Source organism: Lolium perenne, chromosome 2 (genome assembly GCF_019359855.2).
Source record: "Lolium perenne isolate Kyuss_39 chromosome 2, Kyuss_2.0, whole genome shotgun sequence".
NCBI classification, from domain to species: Eukaryota; Viridiplantae; Streptophyta; class Magnoliopsida; order Poales; family Poaceae; genus Lolium; species Lolium perenne.
This window is the reverse complement of record NC_067245.2, coordinates 181,025,308-181,050,194: the sequence shown is the minus strand read 5'-3', so window position 1 is coordinate 181,050,194 and position 24,887 is coordinate 181,025,308. Positions and strand designations below refer to the sequence as shown.

Here is a 24,887-nt window from a genome sequence, read left to right as displayed (position 1 = left end):
CAGCGCCGGATCGAGCGTTTGGGGGATATGTTTCCTTCGTGTCGTATTTGGGGGACGTCGCTGCACAGCCGCGTCCCCTAAACGCCGCCCCCAAACAGAAATTCAAATAGTTTACATTCAAAAGAGACCGTTCCCGCCGAAGTCATCGCGATCAGAGTAGGTGCGATCAAAGTACTGGGCGCGCGATCATATTATAGACCGGTGGTGCAAGCTAATAATAAGACGCAAATTAGAAGAAGGGTTTGGGCAACGCCGACGATGCATCCTGAGTCGACGTAGGCCCGTCGATCACGACGACCTCGTCGAGATCTGCCCGGTGTGCCTGCTCCGTCGCTGACGCCAAGGCAGACGCCGATGCCGCTGACGCAGGTGTACTAGTAGACGCTGTCGCAGACGTGTCTGCTGGTGTCGGCTCTTGCTCCGGGGGTGGGGTTGCTGCCGCTGCCTCGGCCACCGCCATTTTGGGTTCGATGTCGTCGAGGATCTGGCCTTTGTAGAAGTTATGAGCCTTTGTAGAAGACATTCCAGCTGTCGGCGCTGTCAGCGGGGATATGTCCTCCTTGCTTTTCTTGAGCTCCATCTTCTCCTCTTGCCTCTTGAGCAGCGCCGTCCACCTTTCGTCGGTCTTTTTTGTCGCGGAAGAGCAGGGTCGAGGAGACCTCGGGGAGGAACTACGTGATCGATGCCTGCATCTTCTCGGTCGATGCATCATCGGCCAAGGCGGCCTTGGTAGCCTTGTTGCCGATAGGGCGCCTTGCCGATGTTACGAGCGACGCATCCATATCAATGGCGTCTTTCCCTTCGACAACGAATGGCGCGTCAACCGCCATTTATCGTTCGTTTTGAGCTTGCTATTGCAATGCATCATGCGAAAGACTTATGCCCTTCCGAGTGCTTTCGGTACATTGCTATGGCCTTGTCAAACTAACCGAAGGAAGCGCAATTAGATCATCGAATAAAAACTAGACGCTAAAAATTATCGTAATAAGAGGCGTACCACGCCGCTGATGTCGCTGCCGATGTCGCATCTGGTATCGGCCTCATTATGGTACCCATGGAACATGTTCACCGACATCTGGATGATGGCCCATCGCGTCGACATTGCCTTTTGGCTCCTCTTCATTGTTACTTTGCGGTAATCGTTGTTGACTAGCTTGCACTTATTGAACTCCGCCTTGATCCTTGCCCAATACTACCCGTACTTTTGGTTGGAGCCGATGATGGAGTCATGGATCACCGTCGACCGCGACTCCAAGAGACAGTCATCCTCTAGAACCGTCCACTTGGGGCCTCATGTGCCTGAGGCCTTCTTCTTCCTCTTCTTCCTCACGCCAGACGCGTCAACCTCCACGAGATCATCTGCATCCTCCACGACACCCGCGTCCTCGTCGTCGCCACCCTCTTCGTCCTCGTCCTCGTCCTCCTCCACCCCTTCCCGCCCTCCCCCTCCTCATCACCACCGACGCCCACAAATTCGAGCTGGCCCCTGCGACCAGTGAATGGGGCGCTGTCCGCACGGGGCCTGTCTTGCGCTGGGGCGCTTGGTCGTACGCCGGAGAGTCGAACACAGCATTGGGGTTGAAGCCGCCATGCGGCAGCGTATCCTCGTACCGCGGCGACAAGTTTGGATGTGGACGGGGACAACACTCCCGCAATGTACACCGGCGCCGGCGTACTCCATGGGCTCGCGCTGCTGGCCGCGATACACGCGGCCAACGCGTGTTGGTGCGCATGCATCACCACTGTTTTCTTCTCCAGCTGCGCCGCCCTCCGTCCCTTCCGCTCCGCCGTCGACAGCTTGCGGCGTAGGCAGTCTTGCTGCCACTGATCCTCGGTCCAGCCTTCCGGCTTCTTCTTCACAGTAGGCGCTTTCCGCGACTTCGCGAAGGGTGCCTTCGGCCCTTTCGTCTCATTGCCCGGCGGCTTGATGGCCGTTTTCTTGGCCATTTTTTGGGGCCTATCGGCGACACCATGGATGGGGAGAGGGTAACGGCGGCGGGAGGGACAGAGTAGCGACGGCGGGAGGGAGAAATGAATCGGCGGGATAGGCAGTGAAACCTGTTGGGAGGGCAGAAATGTGAGGCGGAAGAGGCGTGATGTGGTGGTGGAGGCGCGATTTGGCTGGAGAGGTGGGCGAATTTTTATGTGTCGCTGACGCGTCGGTCCCGCTACTCCCCACCTCGCTTTTTATTGTATCCGGCAAGCGTCCCTTGTATAGGAGAGACGGGCTTAGAACGCCAAACATTTTATAGGATCGGACCGGACGCGGCTGGAAACAAAGTTTTTTTCCCAAATTCCTTTAGGGTGTGTTCGGTTTGAGAACCGGAAGGAATGGAACGGAATGGTTCCATTCCGACGGTACGGGATGGTTCCGACCCCGTGTTCGGTTCAGAAAAAGTCGAGGAACGGAACGGTTCCGTTTTCTGTTCGGTTCAGGAATCCCACAGCGGAACGGAACGGCCTAAATATGATTTTATTTGTCCAAATCAAAATTAACATGAGCTAAACATGATTTTTTTACAAACCAAAGTCAACTCAGACCAAAATTAACAGGAACGGAGGAGGAGCACGGCGTGCCCTGCCTGGCCGCCGCTCGTGCCTGGCCTCCCGCGGGCTGGCTGCCGCGTGCTGGGGTGCCGCCGTGCGCTGGCCCTCGCCGGTCGTGCTGGGCGCCGCCGCGTGCTGGCCATCGCGGGCTGGGCGCCGCCGCGAGCTTGCCGCCGCGGGCTGGGTTCCCACCGCGCACTGGCCGTCGTCTCGTGCTGGCCGGCCGCCGCGCCTGGCCGAGGCCGCCGCGCCTGGCTGCATGAGAGGGAGCGTGAGAGAGAGATTAGTTTCGGCATTTGCGAGCCGTTCCTCGCGATTCCACCGATTCAGCCGGACGAGGCCGTTCCGCATATTTGAGGAATATTCTCTTTCGGGGAACCACTTCGTTTCGTTCCTTTGCCGAACCGAACACGAGAACGGGCTCCAGGTGCGAAACGGTTCCGTCCCATTCCTCCAGATTCTGGAACCGAACACACCCTTAGGTGACGGGGACGAGATGCTCTGAAGGCCCATTAGCCTGTGAGCTTCGAACGCGTTAGATAGATACAAATCCTCTGTCTCTGTCTGTGACAGCCGACGGCGACTGACCGTGCGACGGTGTCGACGGGGGCGTGACCGGCCTTCGGCGACGCTGGCTTACGGCAGCGGTCTGTCGGAGATTTTCTCGTCTATTCCTGGCCGCGCGCCTGGAGCAGCTAGCAGCACGGACTCGCAGCTCGAACTGGCTCCGCCCGACCGCCCCCGTATATTGCAAGCTACCCTTTGTCCGGACGGCCGTCCGGGAAGGCCAACCCTCTTCCTGTCTTCTAGTTTTCCTGCTGGTAATTTTCTCTTTTCCTACTATGGTTCCAATTCTACTTCTCGCTTTTTTAAGTTCTGATTCATGCATCTTAGAATTGGGGGATAATTATAATAGCTAGGTCATCGATTTTTCAGGATACTGAAATTGTTGGTTACAGATTATTGTTTCACTCTGTAGGTAGGAAGTAACGATGGTCAAGGAAAAAACCATTGATTCATTTTAGAAAAGGAAGAGAAGAGAATGTGAAACTAATGAATTAGAAGTCCCTGAATCTGTAACTGATCTGTAGCGATTATGTAGATGGTTCTATGATGACAAACGCTGAAGATCCATGGTTAAGTAGTACAATTTTCTTTTGTTTTGTAGTAGCTTATGCAGATGTTGATGTTAGAAATATACTTTTTTGGGAGAATAACAATCTAATTATATAAGTTCCCAAAAATGCTACGAATTCTCTGGAGGGGCATGGTGATAAATGGACAAGTGAAGTTAAATGCAGCCTCTCATTAGTCCCAGGCTAGCTTCATGGAATGAATTACTAACGAGATTAGCTTCGGTCCAATTGGTTCAGGGGAGCGATAAATTTCGTTGGAATCTTACCAAGAATGGTAAATTCTCGGTCAGTTCCATGTATAAAGTCTTAATTATACCTAGTCAACCGATTGTTAATAAAAAATCCATCTGGAAGATGAATATACCATTGAAAGTAAAGGTCTTTGCATGTTACCTTCGTCAGGGTGTGATTCTCACTAAAGATAACCTTGCCAAACGCAATTGGAATGGCTGCACGAAATGTGTTTTTTGTCATGAACAAGAGACAATAAAACATCTTTTCTTCAGCTGTCGAGTTGCTAGGTCTATATGGTCAATCATTCAGATAGGTTCTACCTTATATCCTCCCCGTAGAGTTACAAACATTTTCGGCAATTGGCTAAATGGGGTTAACGCTAGGTATAAAACGCTTATCAGGACGGGCGCGATTGATGTTGTATGGTCGTTTTGGCTATGTAGAAATGACAAATTTTTTAATGACAATTTTTTTCTCTTTTGCAGGTTGTTTACCGCGCTACGGCTTTGCTCCGTTCATGGTCGCCACTCTAACGTTTGGAGGATCGCGACCTCTGTACGAAGGTGTCTCCACGATTGGAGAACACGGCGAAAGAGTTTATTTCCCAACATGGGTGGCAGCATAATAGGCGTCTTGAGGCTAATTAGGCTGTACCGGGACTATCTAGTGTTTTACCTTTTTTGACTTTGAATATTCTTATTTTCATCATTTTGTTTCTCTGAACGGCTGTGTGCATCTTATTTATGCAGACGCTGGGTGTAATGCTTAAAATTCTTTGAGTTTAATGCAGCCATTTTTCAAGGCACGAAAACTAAATTCGGTAGCACCGTCTCAGTGCTTAGGAGATTATGCCAGTGCGATTCTCTTAAATCTAGGGGCCCATTTTCATGAGCATAAATTATTTAGTAAAGAGGAATCACTAATTCCCAGATTTCCAGATAATTCGAGCTACATAGTCATAGTGTTATACACAAGCTAGCACTTGTAGAACTTGACACCAGCGAGCAAGCTCACAAATAATACAACCTCGTAAGCAAAGTTTCATAAAAATCAAGACTAATATGAGCAGTAAACTCACAGATTCAAAGCCACACATCTGTGCCATATCGATCTCACACCACTATCACCACCTCCGTTGTTGGTCCAGAAGCCCTTGCTTCAGCGTCTAGAGTTTGGCATACACTTGAAATACCAACTCAATTTTCGCCGGCTTGAAGAAGCTGCTTCCATGGCTGCAAGAATTCAGAAAATAAAATCAGCTATGCTGATTAATCGTTTTTCACGCCAAACAGCACCAGCCAAATCCACACATGCACAGAACCATTAAGAAAGATGGATTTGCCGTCCATAATAACACCTTGCTTTCTTATAGGTGTACATGGTTACATTGTGAAGTGCCAAGTATAACTGGCGGATCATAGCCAAAAAAATGTACAGGGTCATAAGGACATAGTAGTATGATACCTGAAAAGACTGGAATGCAGAAGCTCATGTAGGGAACCACATCCGCGTCGTGATCAAGCACCTTTGTCACTCGCCCAAACTGGAGTTCGACCATGTAGACACAAACACTGGTGCCGACGAAAATCACTTGGGTGCCCTCCGCAAAGCCATTCACACGTGGGTTGAGCAGGCTACCACCAGCGAATGCTGGATCCAAGAGGGCACCGACCGGGAGCAGCGAGTTGATGTCGATCACCCTGCGTTGTGCCCATGCCACGGTTTCTCCTCCGCCGCCGGTCTCCCCTGAAAACAGTATCAAGTCCGTGCCGTCGATGCCAGCATACCCCAGCCCGCCGTCGTCCATTGTGATGAGTCTCCCATTGTCCTGTGAGGCCAGGGGCAGTTCTAACAGTGACAAGCAGAGGGAATTTAGCTGGTACTTGAATATGTGTCTTGTAGTGCAGCTGAAGTAGAGCTCATCCCCCACGAGGATGCTAGGCGTATTCTTGACAAGGGCATGGGCGTGATGAACAGATGTGAGCTCGCTCCACTCGCCAGTCTCCGATGAGTACAGGCAGGCGGACGCTCTGTTCACCTGCCGTCTAGAAAACGCAACGGCGACGCAGAATGGCCCTCCTTGGCAGCCGCGGTGGTCGCAGCCTCCTGCAGTGCAGAGCACCGCCGCACTGAAGCCCACGCTCAAGTCCAGTGACTCGGGCAAGGGCACGGGATGCCAGTCGCCCGTCATAGGATCCCAGACGACGAGGTCAAAGCTAGCGGCCCCGCGGGTTTTCCAGTGATATGGGGCGAAGAGCGCGCGGCCGTGGCGGCAGTCAATGACAATCCATTGAGGCCGGTTGTCCTCAGCAGGGCAGAAGGCGGAGGTGGGGACGAAGACGGCTTGGCTGTGCGGTTTCCTTGCAAGGTTTGCAAAGAATCCCAACAGGAGAGGTGTTCGGTGGAACTCGCCGTAGCGGCGACGGAAGCCATGGTCGGCGATGATGCGGCGCCATGGCCTGCAGACGAGGGAGGCGCGGACAAGGTGTGCTGGCTCGTCCGGTGGTAGGCGGAGAAGACCTCCTCAAGGAGTTCGTCCAGCAGCGCCGGCGGTGGCGCAGGCGGTGGCTCCATGGCACGGCAGAGGCTAGGATTTTGGGAGGAGAGCGCGAGCCACGGAGCAGAGCAGTTGTGGTGTTGCTATCTGTGGTTTGGTTGCCGTGCGGCCTCTCCATCTCCATGGTTGACCAGCTTGTGGCTTTAGTTTTTGGAGGTCCTTCTGGACGCTGTCAGCCTCAAGGGCCAATATAGTTGGCTAGGCAATCCACCGCTGCGGAGATATTACGACATGTAGGCACGTAGCTGAAATAAATATGATACTACTACCTTTGACATTGTTAAAATAAATCTACCTTACTACCTCCGTCCCAGCTCATACGGAGCTTACGCGTATCTCTAGGCTCTCAATTTAGGCAACGTAATATTAATTGTACAACATAAAAATTATATCATTAGAAAGTAGAACACGTGAGCTTTCTAATGATATATATTTTGTAATATATGTTTTATATTATCATTGTCAAATTTACGATCTAGGGACACATGCAAGCCCTATGAACCGGGGCGGAGGGAGTACTTTTGACGGTGCCACTGTTTTTTATCGGCCTGTTTTTGTTCTGTTGAAGGAGGAAGGTACCGAAGAACTGGGGAAGAGACACTAGAGAACTGGAAAGACGCCAGAGATATCTTCAGTTCCACTGTTCCAAGGCCTAATCAAGCATGCCATATAAGTTAATCAAGCCAAAGCGCAAGCCCTTACACATAAAAGCTTAATTGCTCAAAGCGGGATGCATAGAGGGGTAGAACACAAGGATGAATCCTTTACTGTCGCCACGAGAAATGCATATGCAAAACATAATACTCCATCCGGTTCTTATTAATTGTCGCTAATATGGATGTATCTAGACATATTTTAGTTTTAGATACATCCATATTAGCAACAAGTAAGATGAATTGGAGGAAGTATGTAATTTATAATGATGATTAGGATTTTCTGGAAATATGCTCATAGGCAGGACCTAAGGCAGCCTATTTATAGTTGCGTGTTCAGCTCATGCTATATGTCCTCCTTTCCCAATCTTACAAAATTCAGTCCGGTAGGACTTTGTAATTCATGCTACCCTGCAACTTATCTGAATAAAAATTTGGCGCCTCTTGTTATTAAATAAAAAAATACCAAGCACTCCACTAACCACCATGGATTGGCCTTGACCAAGCACTCCATTGCCTTCTTGTACAATGGTAGGGAAGCATGCCTTTCCTTATCACGCTACATCATTTAGAGAAGGCAAAACATATAAAACACACAATGCATTATCTCTTATAGCCATCCCTTATGTTGCCAAAGGAAGAAATGTGGTATAATAGAGAAAATAGTTGTCCCTTATTTTCTAAGAGATGATCCTTTAGCTCAGGGACGATAACATTTTCTATATTTATTCTCTCACCTACAACTAAGCAAAAATCTAACACTGCACATCTAAACAAAGGTTGACGTTGTTAGGTTTAATCTTGTTACAAAATTTCAGTTTAGATTGTTTTCGTTAAACTGTCACGTTAACGTATTCTAGATAGAGTTCTAGTCACGTAAGAGTTTACTTGTGAATTAGATAGGGTCAGAAACGTGATGTTCACGTTGTGACCAAGTCTTTTACTTACCCTTTGTATTGAGTCAATCGGCATGATCTACTGCACGTGGGATGGCACGCGCTTCGTGTGGATCGTGGCGATTCTATCGTCATGTTTGTTAGTCGACTGAATAAAAGGAAGAGATCAGAAAAGACGTTGAACGAGCTCGTCGCCAAAAACTGTCTCCTCTCTGTTCCTTGTTCGTTAGTTTCGCCAGCGAGGGAGAGGGTCTGTGTGGCGTTGCTAATTCCCACAAATCAATCCACTGTGATCGCGTTGAGTTTAGAGGCTTGTGATCCAACATTTGGTATCAGAGCCTTAGGGTTCTTGATTCTCGGCGATTGGGGGCGGATGTGTTGTTGGTGGTGCATCGGCGGAGGTGATCTGTGATGGGAGACAGGACACCTCAGAGGAGCGTCGGTAGCTGCAGTGGTGCCGGAAATTACACGCCCCCAGGTCGCCGCAGCAGCGGGGGCGACGATGGAGCCATCGTCGTCCGCCCAGCGTTGAGGAGAAGCAACGTCCCCGTCCAGTACCCGCAGCTCACCGACACGAACTACGCGCTATGGGCCGTGAAGATGAAGGTGCTTCTCTGACCGTTCGGTGTCTGGTCGGCGATCGAAGGTGAGGGAGAGGTGGATGCTGACAAAGATGAAGTAGCGTTCGCCGCCATCTCCCAGGCTGTCCCCGATGCGGTCATGATGGCCATCACGGGATGCAACACCGCGAGGGACGCGTGGGAGACGATTCACTGCATGCGCGTGGGAGAAGACCGCGTCAAAAAGGCGAGGGTGAAGCAGCTGAAGCGGCAGCTCGATCATCTCGAGATGGGCGACGGTGAGACCATAACCATGTTCGCACATCAGCTCACTATGCTAGTGAGCGAGATTAGGTCCCTTGGTGAGCAGATCTCGGACGAGGCCGTCATCGAGCGGATGTTCAATGCAGTACCAAAGCGATTCGACGACATCGTCAACACCATTGAGCAGTGGGGCGATCTTTCCACCATGAGCGCGGCTGAGGCTGTTGGACACCTAGCGGCCTTTGAGGAAAGTCACCGAGGACGCCGTCGTGGGCGTGGTGACGACGACGAAGGGGAGAAGTTGATGCTGGTTTCTCGTTCCCAGCTGGAGGCGCTGATCCTTAAAGAGAAGAAGAAGGGGGAGGGCTCTAGTAGCGGCAACAAGAATGACGACGATGGAAAGAAGAAGGAACGTCGCGGCAAGTTTGACAAGTCCAAGATTACCTGCTGGGAGTGTGGCGAGAAGGGCACTTCGCCTCGGAGTGTGAGGCGCCGAAGAAAGAGAAGGCGCTACTCGCCGGCGTCGACATCGATGATGAGCCGGCACTGCTGATGGCCGTTGCATGTCAGCATGGGCCAGTGGTGGAGTACACGGACAAGCCGGAAGAAAAGGAGGCTGAGGTCACGTCCCCTGGTGCATTTGTGGAGGAGTTGGAAGCTGCCAAGGCTGAGGCCGAGCGGCTGCGTGGCGAGTTGGCCGCAACCGAAGTGAAGCTGCATGCCATTGTGGAAATTCTGTATGAGATGGTTTGAAGCGTGCCTTGGAACTCGGCCGCATTGCGTGTTAAATAGGGGTCAGACGACTGGATAGATTTACAGAGTTGTTACAGATCGGATTGACCAACAAGAAACGATCTACAACAGTTTATCTACACCGTTAAGATTACACTTATCTCTACGCGAGGTTCTAGAAGCTTCATGTTTAACATCCTCCCTCGATCTCAACGTGTACATGTTGAGATTGTTCTTGAATGCTTCTAGTTGTCGAACTTGCAGTGGTTTAGTAAATCCATCTGCTACTTGATCTCATGTTGGAATGAACCGAATTTTCAGCAATCTTCGAGCCACTCGTTCTCTCACAAAGTGGAAGTCAATTTCAATGTGTTTCATCCTTGCATGGAATACAAGATTAGCAGACAAATATGTTGCTCCAAGGTTGTCACACCATAAGCAAGCAGTTTGTGGATGCTCTACTCCAAGCTCATTAAGAATAGACTTAACCCACATTACTTGACTTGTACTGTGCCTCAGTACTTGATCTAGAAACTGTGGCTTGCTTCCTAGCACTCCATGACACAAGATTAGAGCCAAAGAACACAGCAAACCCACCAGTTGATCTCCTGTCATCAGGACATCCTGCCCAATCAGCATCAGAAAAAGCACTAACAAGTGAGGATGATGACCTACCAATCCTAAGACCAGTAGTACACTTCCTCTAAGATATCTCAATATTCTTTTCACTGCTATCCAATGCAAAGTTGCAGGAGCATGTAAAAACTGACAAACTTTATTAACTGAAAAAGACATATCCGGCCTTGTCAGAGTTAAGTATTGCAAAGCTCCAACAATGCTCCTGTACCGTGTTGCATCTTCTGGATTCAGCAATTCTCCCTCATGCAAAGATAACTTCTCTGTCGTGGAGAGTGGTGTGCTCGAAATCTTGCAATTTGTCATACCCACACGAGACAGTAATTCCATAGCATATTTTCCCTGAGTTAACAGAATATCACTACCATCTTTCTTAACTTCAATTCCTAGAAAGTAGTGTAGATCACCCAAATGTTCAAGAGCAAAATCACTTCTTAGATCATTTAACAATGTTGTAGTTGCTTCTTGAGAGGAACTCACCACAATAATATCATCGACATAAATGAGCATAAAAATGGTCACCTTTCCCTTCCTATAGAAGAAGAGTGACGTGTCACTTTTTGAAGGGCTGAAACCAAGTTATTGCAACTTCATGCTTAACCTTGAGTACCATGCTCTTGGTGCTTGTTTCAACCCATACAATGCCTTGTCTAGCCGACACACATGGTGTGGTCTAGCTTTGTCTTCATAACCTGGAGGTTATCGCATGTACACTTCTTCCTCAAGAATGCCATGAAGAAACGCATTATGTACATCCAATTGGCGAAGACACCATCCCCTGGAGCCAACAATAGACAAAACCAATCTAATAGTAGCCGCCTTAACTACTGGACTAAGTATCCTCGTAGTCTATACCAAAATGTTGTTTAAAACCTTTTGCTACTAATCTAGCTTTGTACCTATCTATAGTACCATCAGCTTTTCTTTTTTATTTTATAGACCCATTTACAATCAATGATATTCCTCCTTGACTAGGTGGAACAAGATGCCAAGTTTTGTTGTTCATAAATGCACTATACTCACTATCCATAGCATTTTTCCAATCAACATTTTGCAATGCTTCACCTAAATTCTCAGGTCCACCGGTTGAGGCAAAACCCCCATACCTGACCGTACCATCGGTACGCTGAAGTGGCCGAAAGACTCCGCTTTGTGAGCGTGTGCGTGGCGCCCTCAAATTTGGAGCTGGCACAACAGAAGCTACACCTGAAGCAGCCACAGAGGATCGGTGTGGCAGGCGGTCAGGTGAATCAGCAGGAGCCGACGCAGCGAATCAGAGGCAGGTGCAGGCGAATCTACTGTCCCATCCTCCCTGTCGCCTAACGCAGGTGAGCCGCTGGGACCGGACAACGTGGTGCGCTCTGGGCCACAGGAGGAGTGTGGCGGGCTCGTGGCGCCTCGAGCTGCGAGAGGCGACGCGGTTTCGGTCGGCTCGATGCGCCGCGTGTCGCACGCTGGTGGGGAGTGCGCGGACTTCGATGCTGATGGCCCTGCAGCGGATCTCTCGGGATTGGTGCGGGCGGGAGAATCAGCTTGGGATCCCGTGCCTGTCTCCGTTGGCTGTTCATGCTGCATAAAATGACGCCTTGGAACAAAATTTGCACGGCTAGGGTCAGTAAAAATAGGACTATTAGCCTGGCTATTTGAGTGTTCCCTTGTGTGATCTGAAGAATTCAATAATTCAGAAGGAAGCAAGAGAATTTCGGATCTCAATCTAGCACCGGCATTGGGATTTAATTTGGAGAAGGGAAAAACTGATTCATCAAAAACGACATCTCGAGAGATATAAATTCTGCCAGTAGATATATCAAGACATTTAAATCCCTTGTGAAGATTGCTATAGCCCAAAAAGGCACATTCTTTTGAACGAAATTCCAATTTCCTTGAATTATATGGCCTAAGATTTGGCCAACATGAGCATCCAAAAATTTGAAGTGAGTTATAATCTGGTTTTTCATGATACAAACAATTCAAAGGAGTGTCAAAATTCTGAATTCTACTTGGCGTGCGATTTATAAGATAGGTGGCGGCTATGAATGCCTCATCCCAATATTTTAAGGGCATGGAGGCATGAGCAAGTAGAGAGAGACCTACTTCTACTATGTGGCGATGTTTTCGCTCTGCCGAGCTGTTTTGCTGATGTGCATAAGGGCATGACACATGATGAGAGATACTAACTTGGTTAAAGAAGGAATTGAGTTTTTCATACTCTCCTCCCTAATCGGTTTGCATGGCTAGATTTTTTCTATTGAATTGCCTTTCTACAAGACTTTGAAATTCATGGAATTTTTGGAACACTTCGGATTTGTGTTTAATCAAGTAGATCCAAACAAATTTACTGAAATCATCGATAAAACTGACATAGTATTTCTTTCGTCCAACAGACTCAAGGGTAGGACCCCAAACATCCGAAAAAACTAGCTCTAAGGGAGCGCTAGATTCACTAAATGACTTATGGTAGGGTAGTTGGTGACTTTTGCCTTTCTGACAAGCATCACACACAGACTCATCACTGGACTCACTTGAACAAGGGAGATTATTGCTACTGATAACTTTCTTGACTATGATCGATGACGGATGACCTAAGCGAGAGTGCCATGTCTCCGAGGACGGTTTGATGGCGCTGAAGACATGCTTTCTTGAGCTGGATTGAGTGGACAAAAGAGGGTAGAGACCTCGTCTACCCGAACCTTGGAGGAGCGTTCTCCTGGTTTCCCGGTCATTTATGAAAAAAGAGTAAGGGTGAATTTTGACAAAGGCATTATTATCAGCAGCAAGGCGACTAGCAGACAGTAAACTTTTGCTAGCTTGAGGAACATGAAAAATGATTTTGAGATATATATCACGACCAGAGGTACTAACAACAGAATGGCCAATGTGGCTAATGTCCATACCTGACCCGCTTGCAGTGTCGACTTGATCATTGCCGTTGTACTTGTCGCGGATGGTCAGCTTGTGGAGGTCTCCAATGATATGATCTATCGCGCCAGAGTCGATGTGCCAATTGGACTGCCAATTGGTATCAACCCCGTACGGGGAAGTGGTTGCAGCTCCGACGCTCTTTTCCTCAACACCGACGACGAAGTCTGGGTTGTAGCGCTCCCAGCACTTGTGCGCCATGTGGCCAGTTTTGCCACACAGCTGGGGGTGTGGCATGCTGCCACTGCCACCATTGTTGTTGTTGCGGGTGTTCTCGTTGTAGTAGTTGTTGTTGTAGTTGGAGCCGTTGCTGCTGTTGCCGTTGCCGCGTCCTCCATTGCCACGACCTTGTGGAGGAGGTGGAGGTGCACCTCGGCCACCGCCACCACGCCCAAAGCCACCTCCACGTCCACCGCGAAAAGCAGTGTTGACAGAAGACTGGTTGCCTCCTCCATGGAGAAGGTCGATGCGCGTCTCGTAGCTGAGCAGCTGCGAGTACAGCTCCGCGATGGTGATAGGTTCGACGCGGGAGCACATGGCGGAGACGATGGAGTTGTAGTCCGAGTCGAGGCCGGCGAGGACGTAGGAGACAATGTCTTCCTCGTCCAGCTTCTTGCCTGCAGCGGCCATCTCATCCGCCAGGGTTCGGATCTTGCCGAAGAACTCGACGATGGTCATGTTCCCTTTCTGCAGATTGGCGAGGGCGATGCGCGTGTTGATGGTGCAAGCGCGCATCTGCGAAGTGAACATGCCTTGGATGGCCGCCCACAACGTTGCCGAGGTAGTGTTGTTGACGACCTGTGTGGAGATCTCACGAGACAAGGTGGTCAGAAGGAAACACAGAAGTTTCTGGTCTCTTGCCAGCCACATACCATAGGCAGGGTTTGCCTCTTTCTCTGTGTTGTCGCCATGGGTGACCTCGATCTCCTTGGCAGGCAGGGCCTGCTCGGTGTCGAGGAAGGGCTCCATCTGAGCACCCTGATGGCAGACATGACCTGAGCCTTCCATAGGACATGGTTGCTCTTGGTCAGCTTCTCGGTGATGTTGTGGCCGAAGTTGGTTCCGGCGGTGGGGTTGGTGGATGAGCTCGTCATCGATGTCAAGAGGACAAGCTCTGATACCATGTGGAAATTCTGTATGAGATGGTTTGAAGCGTGCCTTGGAACTCGGCCGCATTGCGTGTTAAATAGGGGTCAAACGACCAGATAGATTTACAGAGTTGTTACAGATCGGATTGATCAACAAGAAAGGATCTAGAACGGTTTATCTACACCATTAAGATTACAACAGCTTATCTCTACGCGAGGTTCTAGAAGCTTCATGTTTAACAGCCATGTCCAAAGTGTACAGGGCAAACGCAAGAAGGCAATGACAGGAGCCATGCCAACAAGTACAAAAACAACTCCATTGGCGGTGATGGCTGTGACGTCAGTCGTGAAGTTGCCGTCGATGGAGACACCTGGCGTGATGATGCCAGTGAAGCCCAAGGAGAAGAGCACTGATGCCATCGAGCTGAATGAAGGAAAAATTACTCCCAAACTTGGTGCCGCCGAGTGTTACAATGGCGAGATTTGGTATTTTGACACAGGTGGAAGTAATCACATGTCAGGTAATAAAAAGATGTTCAGCAAACTGGACACCAGCGTCAAGGGCACTGTGCGGTTCGGCGATGGATCTGTTGTTGAAGTTCATGGTCGTGGAAGTGTCTTGTTCAGCTTCCATACTGGGAAACAACATGTGCTCAAGAATGTGTACTTCATTCCAAAGATTAGAATTTAGAAGCAACATAGTCAGTTTGGGGCAGCTTGATGAAGAAGGGTGCAAGTCAGTTCTGCACCGCGGGCTGCTGAGCGTGTTTGATCAGTCCGGAGAGCTCCTAGCTAGAGCACAGAGAACAAGGAATCGGCTTATGCGTGGAACCTGAAGAAACTTGTGTGCGTGTTTCCAAGCGCAAAGAAGCTGCAAGTACCAACTGGTGAGAGGGGCGTCATGCGTGGCATTGGAGCTCAGCCTCCGCCACGCGCACGCTCATCGGCATCCAAGGTGACAATGGCGGCAAGAGAAGTGAAGAGCGGTGATGCAGGACGCGGCATAGCAGGAGTCAAGCCGGCATGAAGTTTCAGCATGTATAGCTCAATAATGAAGATGAAGGTAACAAGATTAGGAGGTGATTGTTAGGTTTAATCTTGTTACAAAATTTCAGTTTAGATTGTTTTCGTTAAACTGTCACGTTAACGTATTCTAGATAGAGTTCTAGTCATGTAAGAGTTTACTTGTGAATTAGATAGGGTCAGAAACGTGTTGTGTTCACGTTGCGACCAAGCCTTTTACTTACCGTTTGTATTGAGTCAATCGGCACGATCTACTGCACCTGGGATGGCACACGCTTCGTCTGGATCGTGGCGATTCTATCATCAAGTTTGTTAGTCGACTGAATAAAAGGAAGAGATCAGAAAAGACGCTGAACGAGCGCGTCGCCAAAAACTGTCTCCTCTCGGTTCCTTGTTCGTCAGTTTCGTCAGCGAGGGAGAGGTCTGTGTGGCGTTGCTAATTCCCACAAATCAATCCACTGTGATCGCGTTGAGTTTAGAGGCTTGTGATCCAACATACGTCACCCCATTGCCCTAACCTATATATAACTTGGCACCAGTTAGTTGAAGTAATTCCTCCCAGAATTAGCTGGTGAAGATAGGATCACAAGCACTAAAATGAGAAGTAAAATCCCATGAAGAGTACGATCTTCTCAAAAATACCTTGGCTACTGAACTTGCCGTGTAGGGATGTACCGGTTCAATAAGGTGTGCAGACTTAGAAAACCTATCGACCATAGTCAAGACAACTTATTTGCCATTGACCTTAGGAAATTACTCGACAAAAGACATCGATATGTTGGTCCAAACTTTGTTGGAATGTTTAACTGTTGAAAAAGTCCTGGTGGATGTAGATGTTCCGTTTTGTTGTGCTGACACACACCACATAGCTCCGAACAAACTCTTGTACAGTACTAACTTTCTCATCAGCGGAACATGGAAACTTGCACGTAGGCGGTGAAGGGTTTTCTGAACTCCCTCATTGCCCATGTTGTAAGCATCAAAAAGGAGGTGCCGCCATAATAGAGAATCAGATGGCACATAGACTCCCATCAGGGAATAAGGTAAGACAGTCATGTGTAGACCAATTAATGGTCACTTTTGTACCTGCAGCAATTTTACCATGCAATTATTTTAAATCTGCACGTACCACCTCCTCACCAATGCCAGCAAAAATCTGAAGCTCTGGTATGGAGAGTGCCAGAACTGCTTCTTCTCCCAAGTGTCTGTGTGGTAAGGCATCTGCTACAACGTTTTGCTGGCCGGAGAGATACTTCACGAAAGTCATAGCCGAAGAGCTTGCTAGCCTATTGATGTTGCAGAATCATTGAGAGTGGTTGGTCGTCAAGCTAAGAGCATGTCTAACAGACCCCGTATTTTTTTGCCCCTTAAAACGCGAGTAGAGGGTCCTGTATTCGATTTCGATCGGCCGAAAACTCATCCGAGCTAGCAGACCCCGTATCTCTAAACTGTAAAAGGGCATATTCCTAAAATATGCCAAATCAATTTCTTTTTTTTCTTTTCTTCCTCCTCTCCTTCTTCCTCCTCCAACCACCCCTGCCCCAAGCCCTGCCCGGCCGGCAGCCGCCCCCACCGCCGCCCCTGCGTGCTGCCCCGCCCGTCCGCCGCCCCCGCCGCCGCTGCCCCGCCCGCCGCGGCCGCCGCCCGCCCCGCCGCGGCCGCCGCCCCTGCACGCTTCCCGCCTGCCCTCGCTTGACCCGCAGCGCAGCTGCGCAGCACGCCACCAGCGCCCGCTCGGCGGAGCCGCAGCCAGGACCGCACCCACACGCTCCCGCTCGTGCCACCTCCCACCGGCCGCCCGCGCTAGCTCCGGCACTGTCGGCCAAGCACCACATGGCGGCGATCGTGGGACTGCGCCACGCCTGGGCGCCGCCGGGAACAGGGATGCGCGAGTCGGTCGCCGTCGCCGCGGGCAAGGCGCCCCTTCCGAGGCTGGAGGGCGCGAGCGAGGAGATCGGGCGGCGGCGGCAGCGGTTGGGTTTCACTGAAATGGTTCGCGCGCAGTGGAGGAAACAATGATGGTTTGGCCCTGTATTCCCCTTCCCACCCCGTACAAGTAGGGGGCGAAGAGCTGCCCCGTATCCAAAACTGTAAAAAATCGACCCAGGGGCCAGTTTTACGGGGTCTGCTAGACGGCCGGGTAGAGCCCAACCCCGTATTTTGGCAGTTATTTTACGGGTTTGGCCCTTTTAAGGGGTCTGTTAGACCTGCTCTAATACTTCAAACTGTAATTATCTGTCCAAATTATGAATGGGCGTCCCCATGAATAAGGTTGTCAATGCCTCAGGCTTTGACAAGTTCACTCATATGCTGCAAGTTTGGCATGTCTTCGAGCAACCTGCTTGCTGTGGTGGATGATTCCCTTGGTGTAACACAAACACAATAATGAATCACAATCCAGAAGCATCACAATCGACGAAAATTGAGCATCGAAGTCAGGCAGATCCAAAGGCGATGATGAAGGCAAGGCTTTGTTAGGTGCATGAAAAGCATCCACTGCCTTGGCTGACCAAACAAGACCTTGTTAAGGATGTTGGTGATCAGGCTTGCAACAATACAATAATATTTTATAAAATTTCGGTAGTAACTAGCAAGTCCTAGAAATCCACATAAGGCCCTCACATTACGCGGCGTCGCGGCGTGGTCTAGGGTGCCACCACCTCCAGCTTTTTTTTGACGGTGAACGGCAGGAGCTCTACCTTTGCATTATAGAAGGGGGACCAAAACATGTACAGGAGTGATGCAAGGCATCAACAAACCCAACTCAAAAAACTAAGAGCACAAAGGCTCAAAAGAAAAAAAGAAAAATCTACGCAGACATACACGAAGGGGCGCTAAACATCCAAAAACTGAACTCTTCGCTTTGCCAACTCTAGGAGACTGATATCGGCCAAGATCAAGCCAACCAGGGCGTGTGCTATCTGTAAAACGAGATAGATCGATACTTTATTGATCAGGTAGATACAAGCTACTCGGACGATCTCCGTGTCCCTCGTCCTCGTCTATATATAGGAGTACAATGTGGTGTTTGTTTATATCGTATGTAACTAGGTTTCCTAACTAAACCTATTACAACTCTATCTCTAACACCCTCCCTTAATCACAACTTCATCAAGTTGAGATTATGCTTAAATTCTTCAAAAGCTCTAACGGACAAGGGCTTGGTAAAACCGTGTGCAACTTGATCCTTGGAAGGAATGAACCGAACCTCTAGTTGCCTCTTCATCAGCCGCTCTCGCACAAAATGAAAATCATTCTCAATGTGCTTTGCTCTAGCATGGAAGACTGGGTTTGCTGATAGATATGTAGCTCCCATATTATCACACCACAAATACTGCAAATCCCCCCGTGGACCGACAATCATCAACACATTCTGCCCAGTCGACATCAGAGAATGCACTGACTAGTGTAGAGGAAGACTTCAGAAATGTAAGTCCAACCGTTCTTGTATGCTTGACATACCGCAGAATACGCTTAGCTGCAGCCCAATGTACAGTAGTAGGAGCATGTAAATACTGGCATACTTTGTTGACTGCATATGAGATGTCTGGACGAGTAAGAGTAAGATACTGCAAAGCTCCCACCATACTCCTGTAGTTGGTACTGTCTTCTGGACCCAACAAGTCACCCGGATGTGTACTAAGTTTTTCTGAAACAGACAATGGTGTAGCAACTCCTGTACAATTGACCATACCAACACGGGTCAAGATGTCCTGAGCATACTTAGCTTGACTAAGAACAATACCATTGTCAACCTTATTAACTTCCACGCCTAAGAAGTGAAGATCGCCAAGATCCTTCAAGGCAAACTCATGACTCAAATCCTTCAACAGAGCATCAGTAGCTGCTTGAGATGAACTAGCAACAATAATATCATCCACATAAATGAGCATACAGATAGTGATATGGGACTTTTGATAAATAAACAATGAAGTATCTGACTTGGAAGGAACAAAGCCAATAGCCATCAACTTAGAACTCAACCGGGAATACCATGCTCTTTGGGCCCATATAACGCCTTATCAAGCTTGCAAATATAGTTTGGTTGAGTTGGATCTTCATACCCAGGTGGTTGTCTCATATAGACCTCCTCTTCCAGAACGCCATGAATAAACGCGTTCTTTACATCTATCTGTCGCAAGCTCCATCCTCTGGAACCAGAAAGCGCCAAAACAAGACGAACAGTAGCAATTTTGACAACTGGACTAAAAGTATCCTCATAGTCAATCCCATATCATTGCTTGAATCCTCTGGCCACTAACCGAGCTTTATATCTGTCAATAGAACCATCTGACTTGCGCTTAACTTTGTATATCCAACGACAGTCAATCACATTTTTACCTCGGTGTGGAGGAACCAATCTCCATGTGTTATTTTGCATGAGTGCACCAAACTCTTCATCCATTGCTACCTTCCAATTCGGATCAGTCAACGCCGAGTAAAGATTTTTGGATTTTGCAGAAGTAGTGCATGAAAGAAGCCAGCGAACAGTGTTGTCTTTGTATTCCCGCAGTTTAACAAGCCCACGAGAAGCTCGTGTATGCGGTGGAGAGGCATAGGCGGGGCCGCAGAGTTGCGCGGCGGAGGGGATCCAGATGCTGCGCTGGTGCTGTCAGCCGCACCTGACGTTGTTGTTGATGGGGTGGCAGGGTGCAGCGGATCCGAATGCCCCGGTGTGGCCGACGATGTGGCCGAAGGTGTGGAGGTAGAGGCTCCAGGCGTCGTCTCGCCCGCAGAGAATCTGGGCGAATCCCGCGTGACAGAGGGGGACCGCGCACTGATTGGGGAGTCAGTCCCCCGCGCGTGTGCGCTTGACGCCGCGCCAGACTACGCTGAGTGCACGCGACCCGAGAGATCGGGAGCCGATCCCGAGGGAGATCCGCCCAGAGAATCCGTCTGGGACGGCGTGCCTCTGCTGCTTTCACCTGAGAACGAAAACGAGCCCCCAGAATGGCTCGAAGCAGCATTTCGACTCAAATTTTCGCCAGCTGCAATGTTTTGTTGTCCTGCACCTTGCACAACCTGAGGAACAGGGCTAACAGAAGGGTTAGTAGCACGGGTAGTTTGCATATTAGAGTCACTATAAAATTCGTCCCCTTCATGAAAATTATGAAGAGAAGGGTCAAGAAGAAGAATTTGCTTGCGAAGGAGAGCACCATCATTGGGATGTAGATGTTTAAAGGGAAACACAACTTCATCAAAAACAACGTCACGAGAGATATAAACTCGACCAGTGGAAACTTCAAGACATTTAACACCTTTGTGACGGGGCTATAACCAAGAAAGACACATTGTTTGGAATGGAAGGCGAGTTTGTGTTTGTTGTATGGGTGAAGATTAGGCCAACATGCACAGCCAAAAACACGAAGTGAGGAGTAGTTTGGTCGAGTGCCAAGAAGGCGATGAACAGGAGTGTCATTATTAAGAACTGGACTGGGAAGCATATTGATGAGATGTGTGGCTGTAAGAAACACTTCATCCCAAAATTTCAGTGGCATACCAGCATGTGCAAGAAGGGCAAGACCAACTTCAACAATGTGGCGATGTTTGCATTCAGCAGAGCCATTTTGCTGATGAGCATGTGGACATGAGACATGATGAGATATCCCTTGTGTTTGAAAAAGAGAGTTTAATTTGACATATTCACCTCCCCAGTCTGATTGAACAGTAAGGATTTTCCTGTCAAATTTGCGTTCAACAAGTTTTTGAAAGTTAACAAAGGCATCAAAGGCATCAGACTTTTTTTTAAGTAAGTAGATCCAGGTAAATTTACTATAATCATCAATAAAGCTTATGTAATAATCATGACGACCAACAGAAGTAGGTGCATGACCCCACACATCAGAAAACACTAATTGTAAGAGAACTGTAGAAACACTGGTGGAGATAGGATAGGGAAGCTGATGACTCTTAGCCTGTTGACACGTATCACAAACTGATGCACTACTATCATCCCTAATACAGGGAATTTTATTTTTGCTAATAATTTGCCTAAAAATAACTAGAGAAGGATGTCCTAAACGACTATGCCATTGGGACTGGGACGGCTTGGCAGCGAGGAAAGCATGCTTCAGGGACCTTGAGGATGCCAAGGATGAAATCAAGGGATAAAGGCCGCCAACACACCGCCCTCTATGAATGACTCTCCGGGTGACCTGATCCTTGATCAAAAAGAAAAAGGGGTGAAACTCTATGAAGACATGGTTATCATATGTGAAGCGGTGAACAGAAAGCAAATTCTTGGATGCATTGGGGACATGAAGAACATTACGGAGTTCAAATTTTTTAGAAGGGCTACGAATTATAGAGTGACCAATATGTGCAATACCCATACCTTGCCCATTGGCGGTGTTAACCTTGTCATGCCCCTTGTACGCATCCCGCATCGTCAGATTGTTGAGTTCACCAGTAATGTGGTGTGTGGCACCAGAGTCTTGGTACCAATTGGTGTCAACACCATAAGCGGCATGCACCTCTTTGTCACCGTAATCATCATCATTGGAATATCTGGACCAGCAATCCTTGGCATAGTGCCCCTCCTTGTTACAAAATTGGCAGGTTGCATCAACCCATGGAGTGGTGCGGCGGCAGCCACGCCCACGGCCACCAGCTTGATTGCCACAACCGCCACCTCGTCCCTGGTAGAACGAGCGGTCATCACGACGCCCATCTCGGCGGTCGTCACGGTGGTCACCGCGATCACTGCGGTCACCGCGGTTGCGCCCATAGTTGCCATCAGGAGCAGAACGGGGATGCCACTGTCGGGAAGCGGCGTTGGCTGAGGTCTCGAACTCGGGAGCAGGCGGCCCTAGCTTGCAGCATGAGTTGACGCTGGTCATAGCCATATATGTGAGAGTACAGCTAGGCGAGGGAGATCGGCGTGGTCACCACGCCGAGAGCGGCCACGAGAGAGTTATAGTCAGCACCGAGACCGGCCAAAATATAGGAGACCAGCTGTTTGTCGGGCAGGGGATGGCCAGCAGCGATCAGTTCATCAGCGAGTCCCTGCATCTTGGACAAGAACTCAGAGGTGGTCAGCTGCAATTTCTTGGTATTGGCAAGGGCGATCAGGAGGTTGGTGACTTTTGCCTCCCTCTGGGCGGCGAACATCTCATCTATGGCATGCCAGACACCGGCGGAAGACTCAAGTCGATGCACATGGGGAAGAATCCCCCCGGAGAGCGACTGAAACAGGTAGGCCAAGACGATCTGGTCGCGCGAGAGCCACGCCGTGTAGTCGGGATTGGCCTTCATCTTGGCCGGTGTGTCCGTGGTCTTGTCAGCCGCGACATCGACGATCTGAGACAGAGGGGCGATGTCGGTTTCGTCGAGGAGACCGATGAGTTGGGCACCGCGAATCGCGGGCAGCACCTGCGAGCGCCATAGCGGGTAGTTGTCGCGCGTGAGGAGCTCGCGCGACGGCAGGCCGAGGTTGATCTGCGCAGCAGTGGACGAAGAAGACGCCATGGTCGACAGAAGGTCGACGTCGGCGATGGAGCTCGACTCGATAGGGTTTATCGGCTGAAGAGCCGGCTTTATACCATGTAAAACGAGATAGATCGATACTTTATTGATCAGGTAGATACAAGCTACCCGGATGATCTCCGTGTCCCTCGTCCTCGTCTATATATAGGAGTACAATGTGGTGTTTGTTTATATCGTATGTAACTAGGTTTCCTAACTAAACCTATTACAACTCTATCTCTAACACTGTCATGGTTTTTTGCTGGAAAATACGCCGCCCCCTTTCCTTCCAGATGTTCCAAACCACATACATTGCCATGGCCACTTCTTTCTTCTTACCCTCGCTCTGTCTTCCTCTTGTAATCTTTGTCCACCAACTGGAGATGCTCGTAGAAGAGCTGGCCACCATTGCCACTCTCGGGAAAGTGGCCTGAAGGCCATGCCAAACCTCTTTTGCAAAAGGGCAAAAAAGGGCAAGATGAGCAGCTGTTTCTAACTCTTGATCACATAAACTGCACGTGTCATCATGTGGCCAGCCTCTCGATCTCAGTCTCTCCACAATCCAATTTCTGTTTTGCAGCAGTAGCCATACGTAGAATTCCACTTTGCCTTCGGCCTTGGTCTTCCACACCTGTTCCAGATCAGGTTGCAACAAACGCCCATGGAAAAGAGCCCCATAGGCAGAACTGGCCGAGTACTCCCCTCTGGCGTTCACGTTCCAGTAGATGTTGTCAGGTCGAGCCACCAGCTGGACATGTTGCAGCTTGCTCCAAAGCACAATGAATTGGTAAAGTTGATATTCAGTATTGATGTGGTGCACGCCCCTCATCCACTAGGCCTCCTTGACCGTTAGTTTTTTCCATCTAGCTAGCTTAAAAATCTCTGGAGCTAACTGACAAGGAACAATTCCATCGAGCCAATTATCATGCCAAAACTGCGCCTTTTCTCCGTTTCCAGTGGTAATGGAAGTGCAAGCCTTGAAGAGTTCTTTGTCACCGCCATCACATGGCGTCGGTGTTCCCTTCCATGGTCGATCTTCATCGGCCCATCAAAGCCATTCCCATCTTAGGCGTAACGCCCTGCCAAAATTTTGGATATCCTTGATTCCCAGGCCACCGAACCTACGAGGGGCACATATTTTCCTCCAGTTCACCATGCATTTCCCTCCCTTAGCCTCCTCCTCGGCTGCCCATAGAAAACCACGGCGCAGCTTATCCACTTTCTTGATAAACCACTTATCAACAGGGAATGCTGACAGAAAATATGCAGCTGTGGCCGTTAGGACGACATTCACTAGAGTTAGCATGCCAGTTCGGTTCATCAACTTTCCCACCCAGCCCTGCAGGCGGCCAGCCAGTTTGTCCAACAAAGGCTGCACCTCCACCATTCTTGGCTTTCTGTAACCCAAAGGCAGCCCAAGGTAGCGACAGGCGAAAGACCCCTGGGAACCACCGAAGTCTTGCAGAATCTCAGATAAGTCAATGTTATTGCAAGCAACAGGGTATGCCACGCATTTGTGGATACTAGTATGCAACCCAGATGCATTGCCAAATAAATGTAGGATATGTTGAATTGCCGAGATGCCCTCCTTCTTTGGGTTGACGAAGAGTGCCGCGTCTTCTGCATAGAAGCTGACCCTTAACTGAGCTGCATGCAACTTTAAAGGCGAGATGACTTGATGCAATGTTGCCAACTCAAGCAATCTTTGAAGGGGCTCCATCGCCAGAATGATCAAAAGTGGAGACAGAGGGTCTCCTTGCCGCAGCCCACGACGGTGATAGAATAGGTTTCCAGGGCTGCCATTCAACATAATTCTGGGGCTGGAAGAGGCAAACAAAAGTGCAATGATATTTATCCATTTGTGCCCGAACCCCATATTCTCTAGCACCTTCAGCAAGTATCCCCAATTGACTGAATCGAAAGCTTTAGCAATGTCTAATTTGTGCTTCCTTAATCACATTCTTGACATAAAGAAAATTGTCTTGGATTGACCTTCCCTTGACGAAAGCACTCTGGCTCTGCGAGATCAGACGATGAAACTCAGGGGCAAGCCTATTAGCCAAGACCTTGCAAAGAATTTTGGCCACGCTATGCATGAGGCTCACAGGCCTGTAGTCAGAGGTTTGTGCTGTGTTGGTCTTCTTTGGCAGCAAACACGCCAAGTTTAGAGATGACATG

At 49.3% G+C, this 24,887-nt stretch overlaps 2 protein-coding genes, 1 non-coding gene and 1 pseudogene across 3 annotated transcripts; all 4 read right to left on the bottom strand.

Annotated features, from left to right (window-relative positions):
- Positions 1-4,934: 4,934 nt before the first annotated feature.
- On the bottom strand, positions 4,935-6,661 carry LOC127320794 (uncharacterized; annotated as a pseudogene).
- A 6,946-nt stretch (positions 6,662-13,607) lies between these two features.
- On the bottom strand, positions 13,608-13,746 carry LOC127320818 (small nucleolar RNA Z247). Its single transcript, XR_007863561.1, has one exon. It is a non-coding gene; the product is annotated as a small nucleolar RNA Z247 (small nucleolar RNA).
- An 8,360-nt stretch (positions 13,747-22,106) lies between these two features.
- Positions 22,107-22,712, bottom strand: LOC139835679 (uncharacterized). The gene has a single exon (XM_071825538.1). It carries the CDS (start codon positions 22,710-22,712, stop codon positions 22,107-22,109), a length of 606 nt encoding a protein of 201 aa, XP_071681639.1.
- A 1,045-nt stretch (positions 22,713-23,757) lies between these two features.
- LOC139835678 (uncharacterized) lies at positions 23,758-24,429 on the bottom strand. The gene has a single exon (XM_071825537.1). The coding sequence runs from the start codon at positions 24,427-24,429 to the stop codon at positions 23,758-23,760; it is 672 nt and encodes a 223-aa protein (XP_071681638.1).
- Between the last annotated feature and the right edge of the window lie 458 nt (positions 24,430-24,887).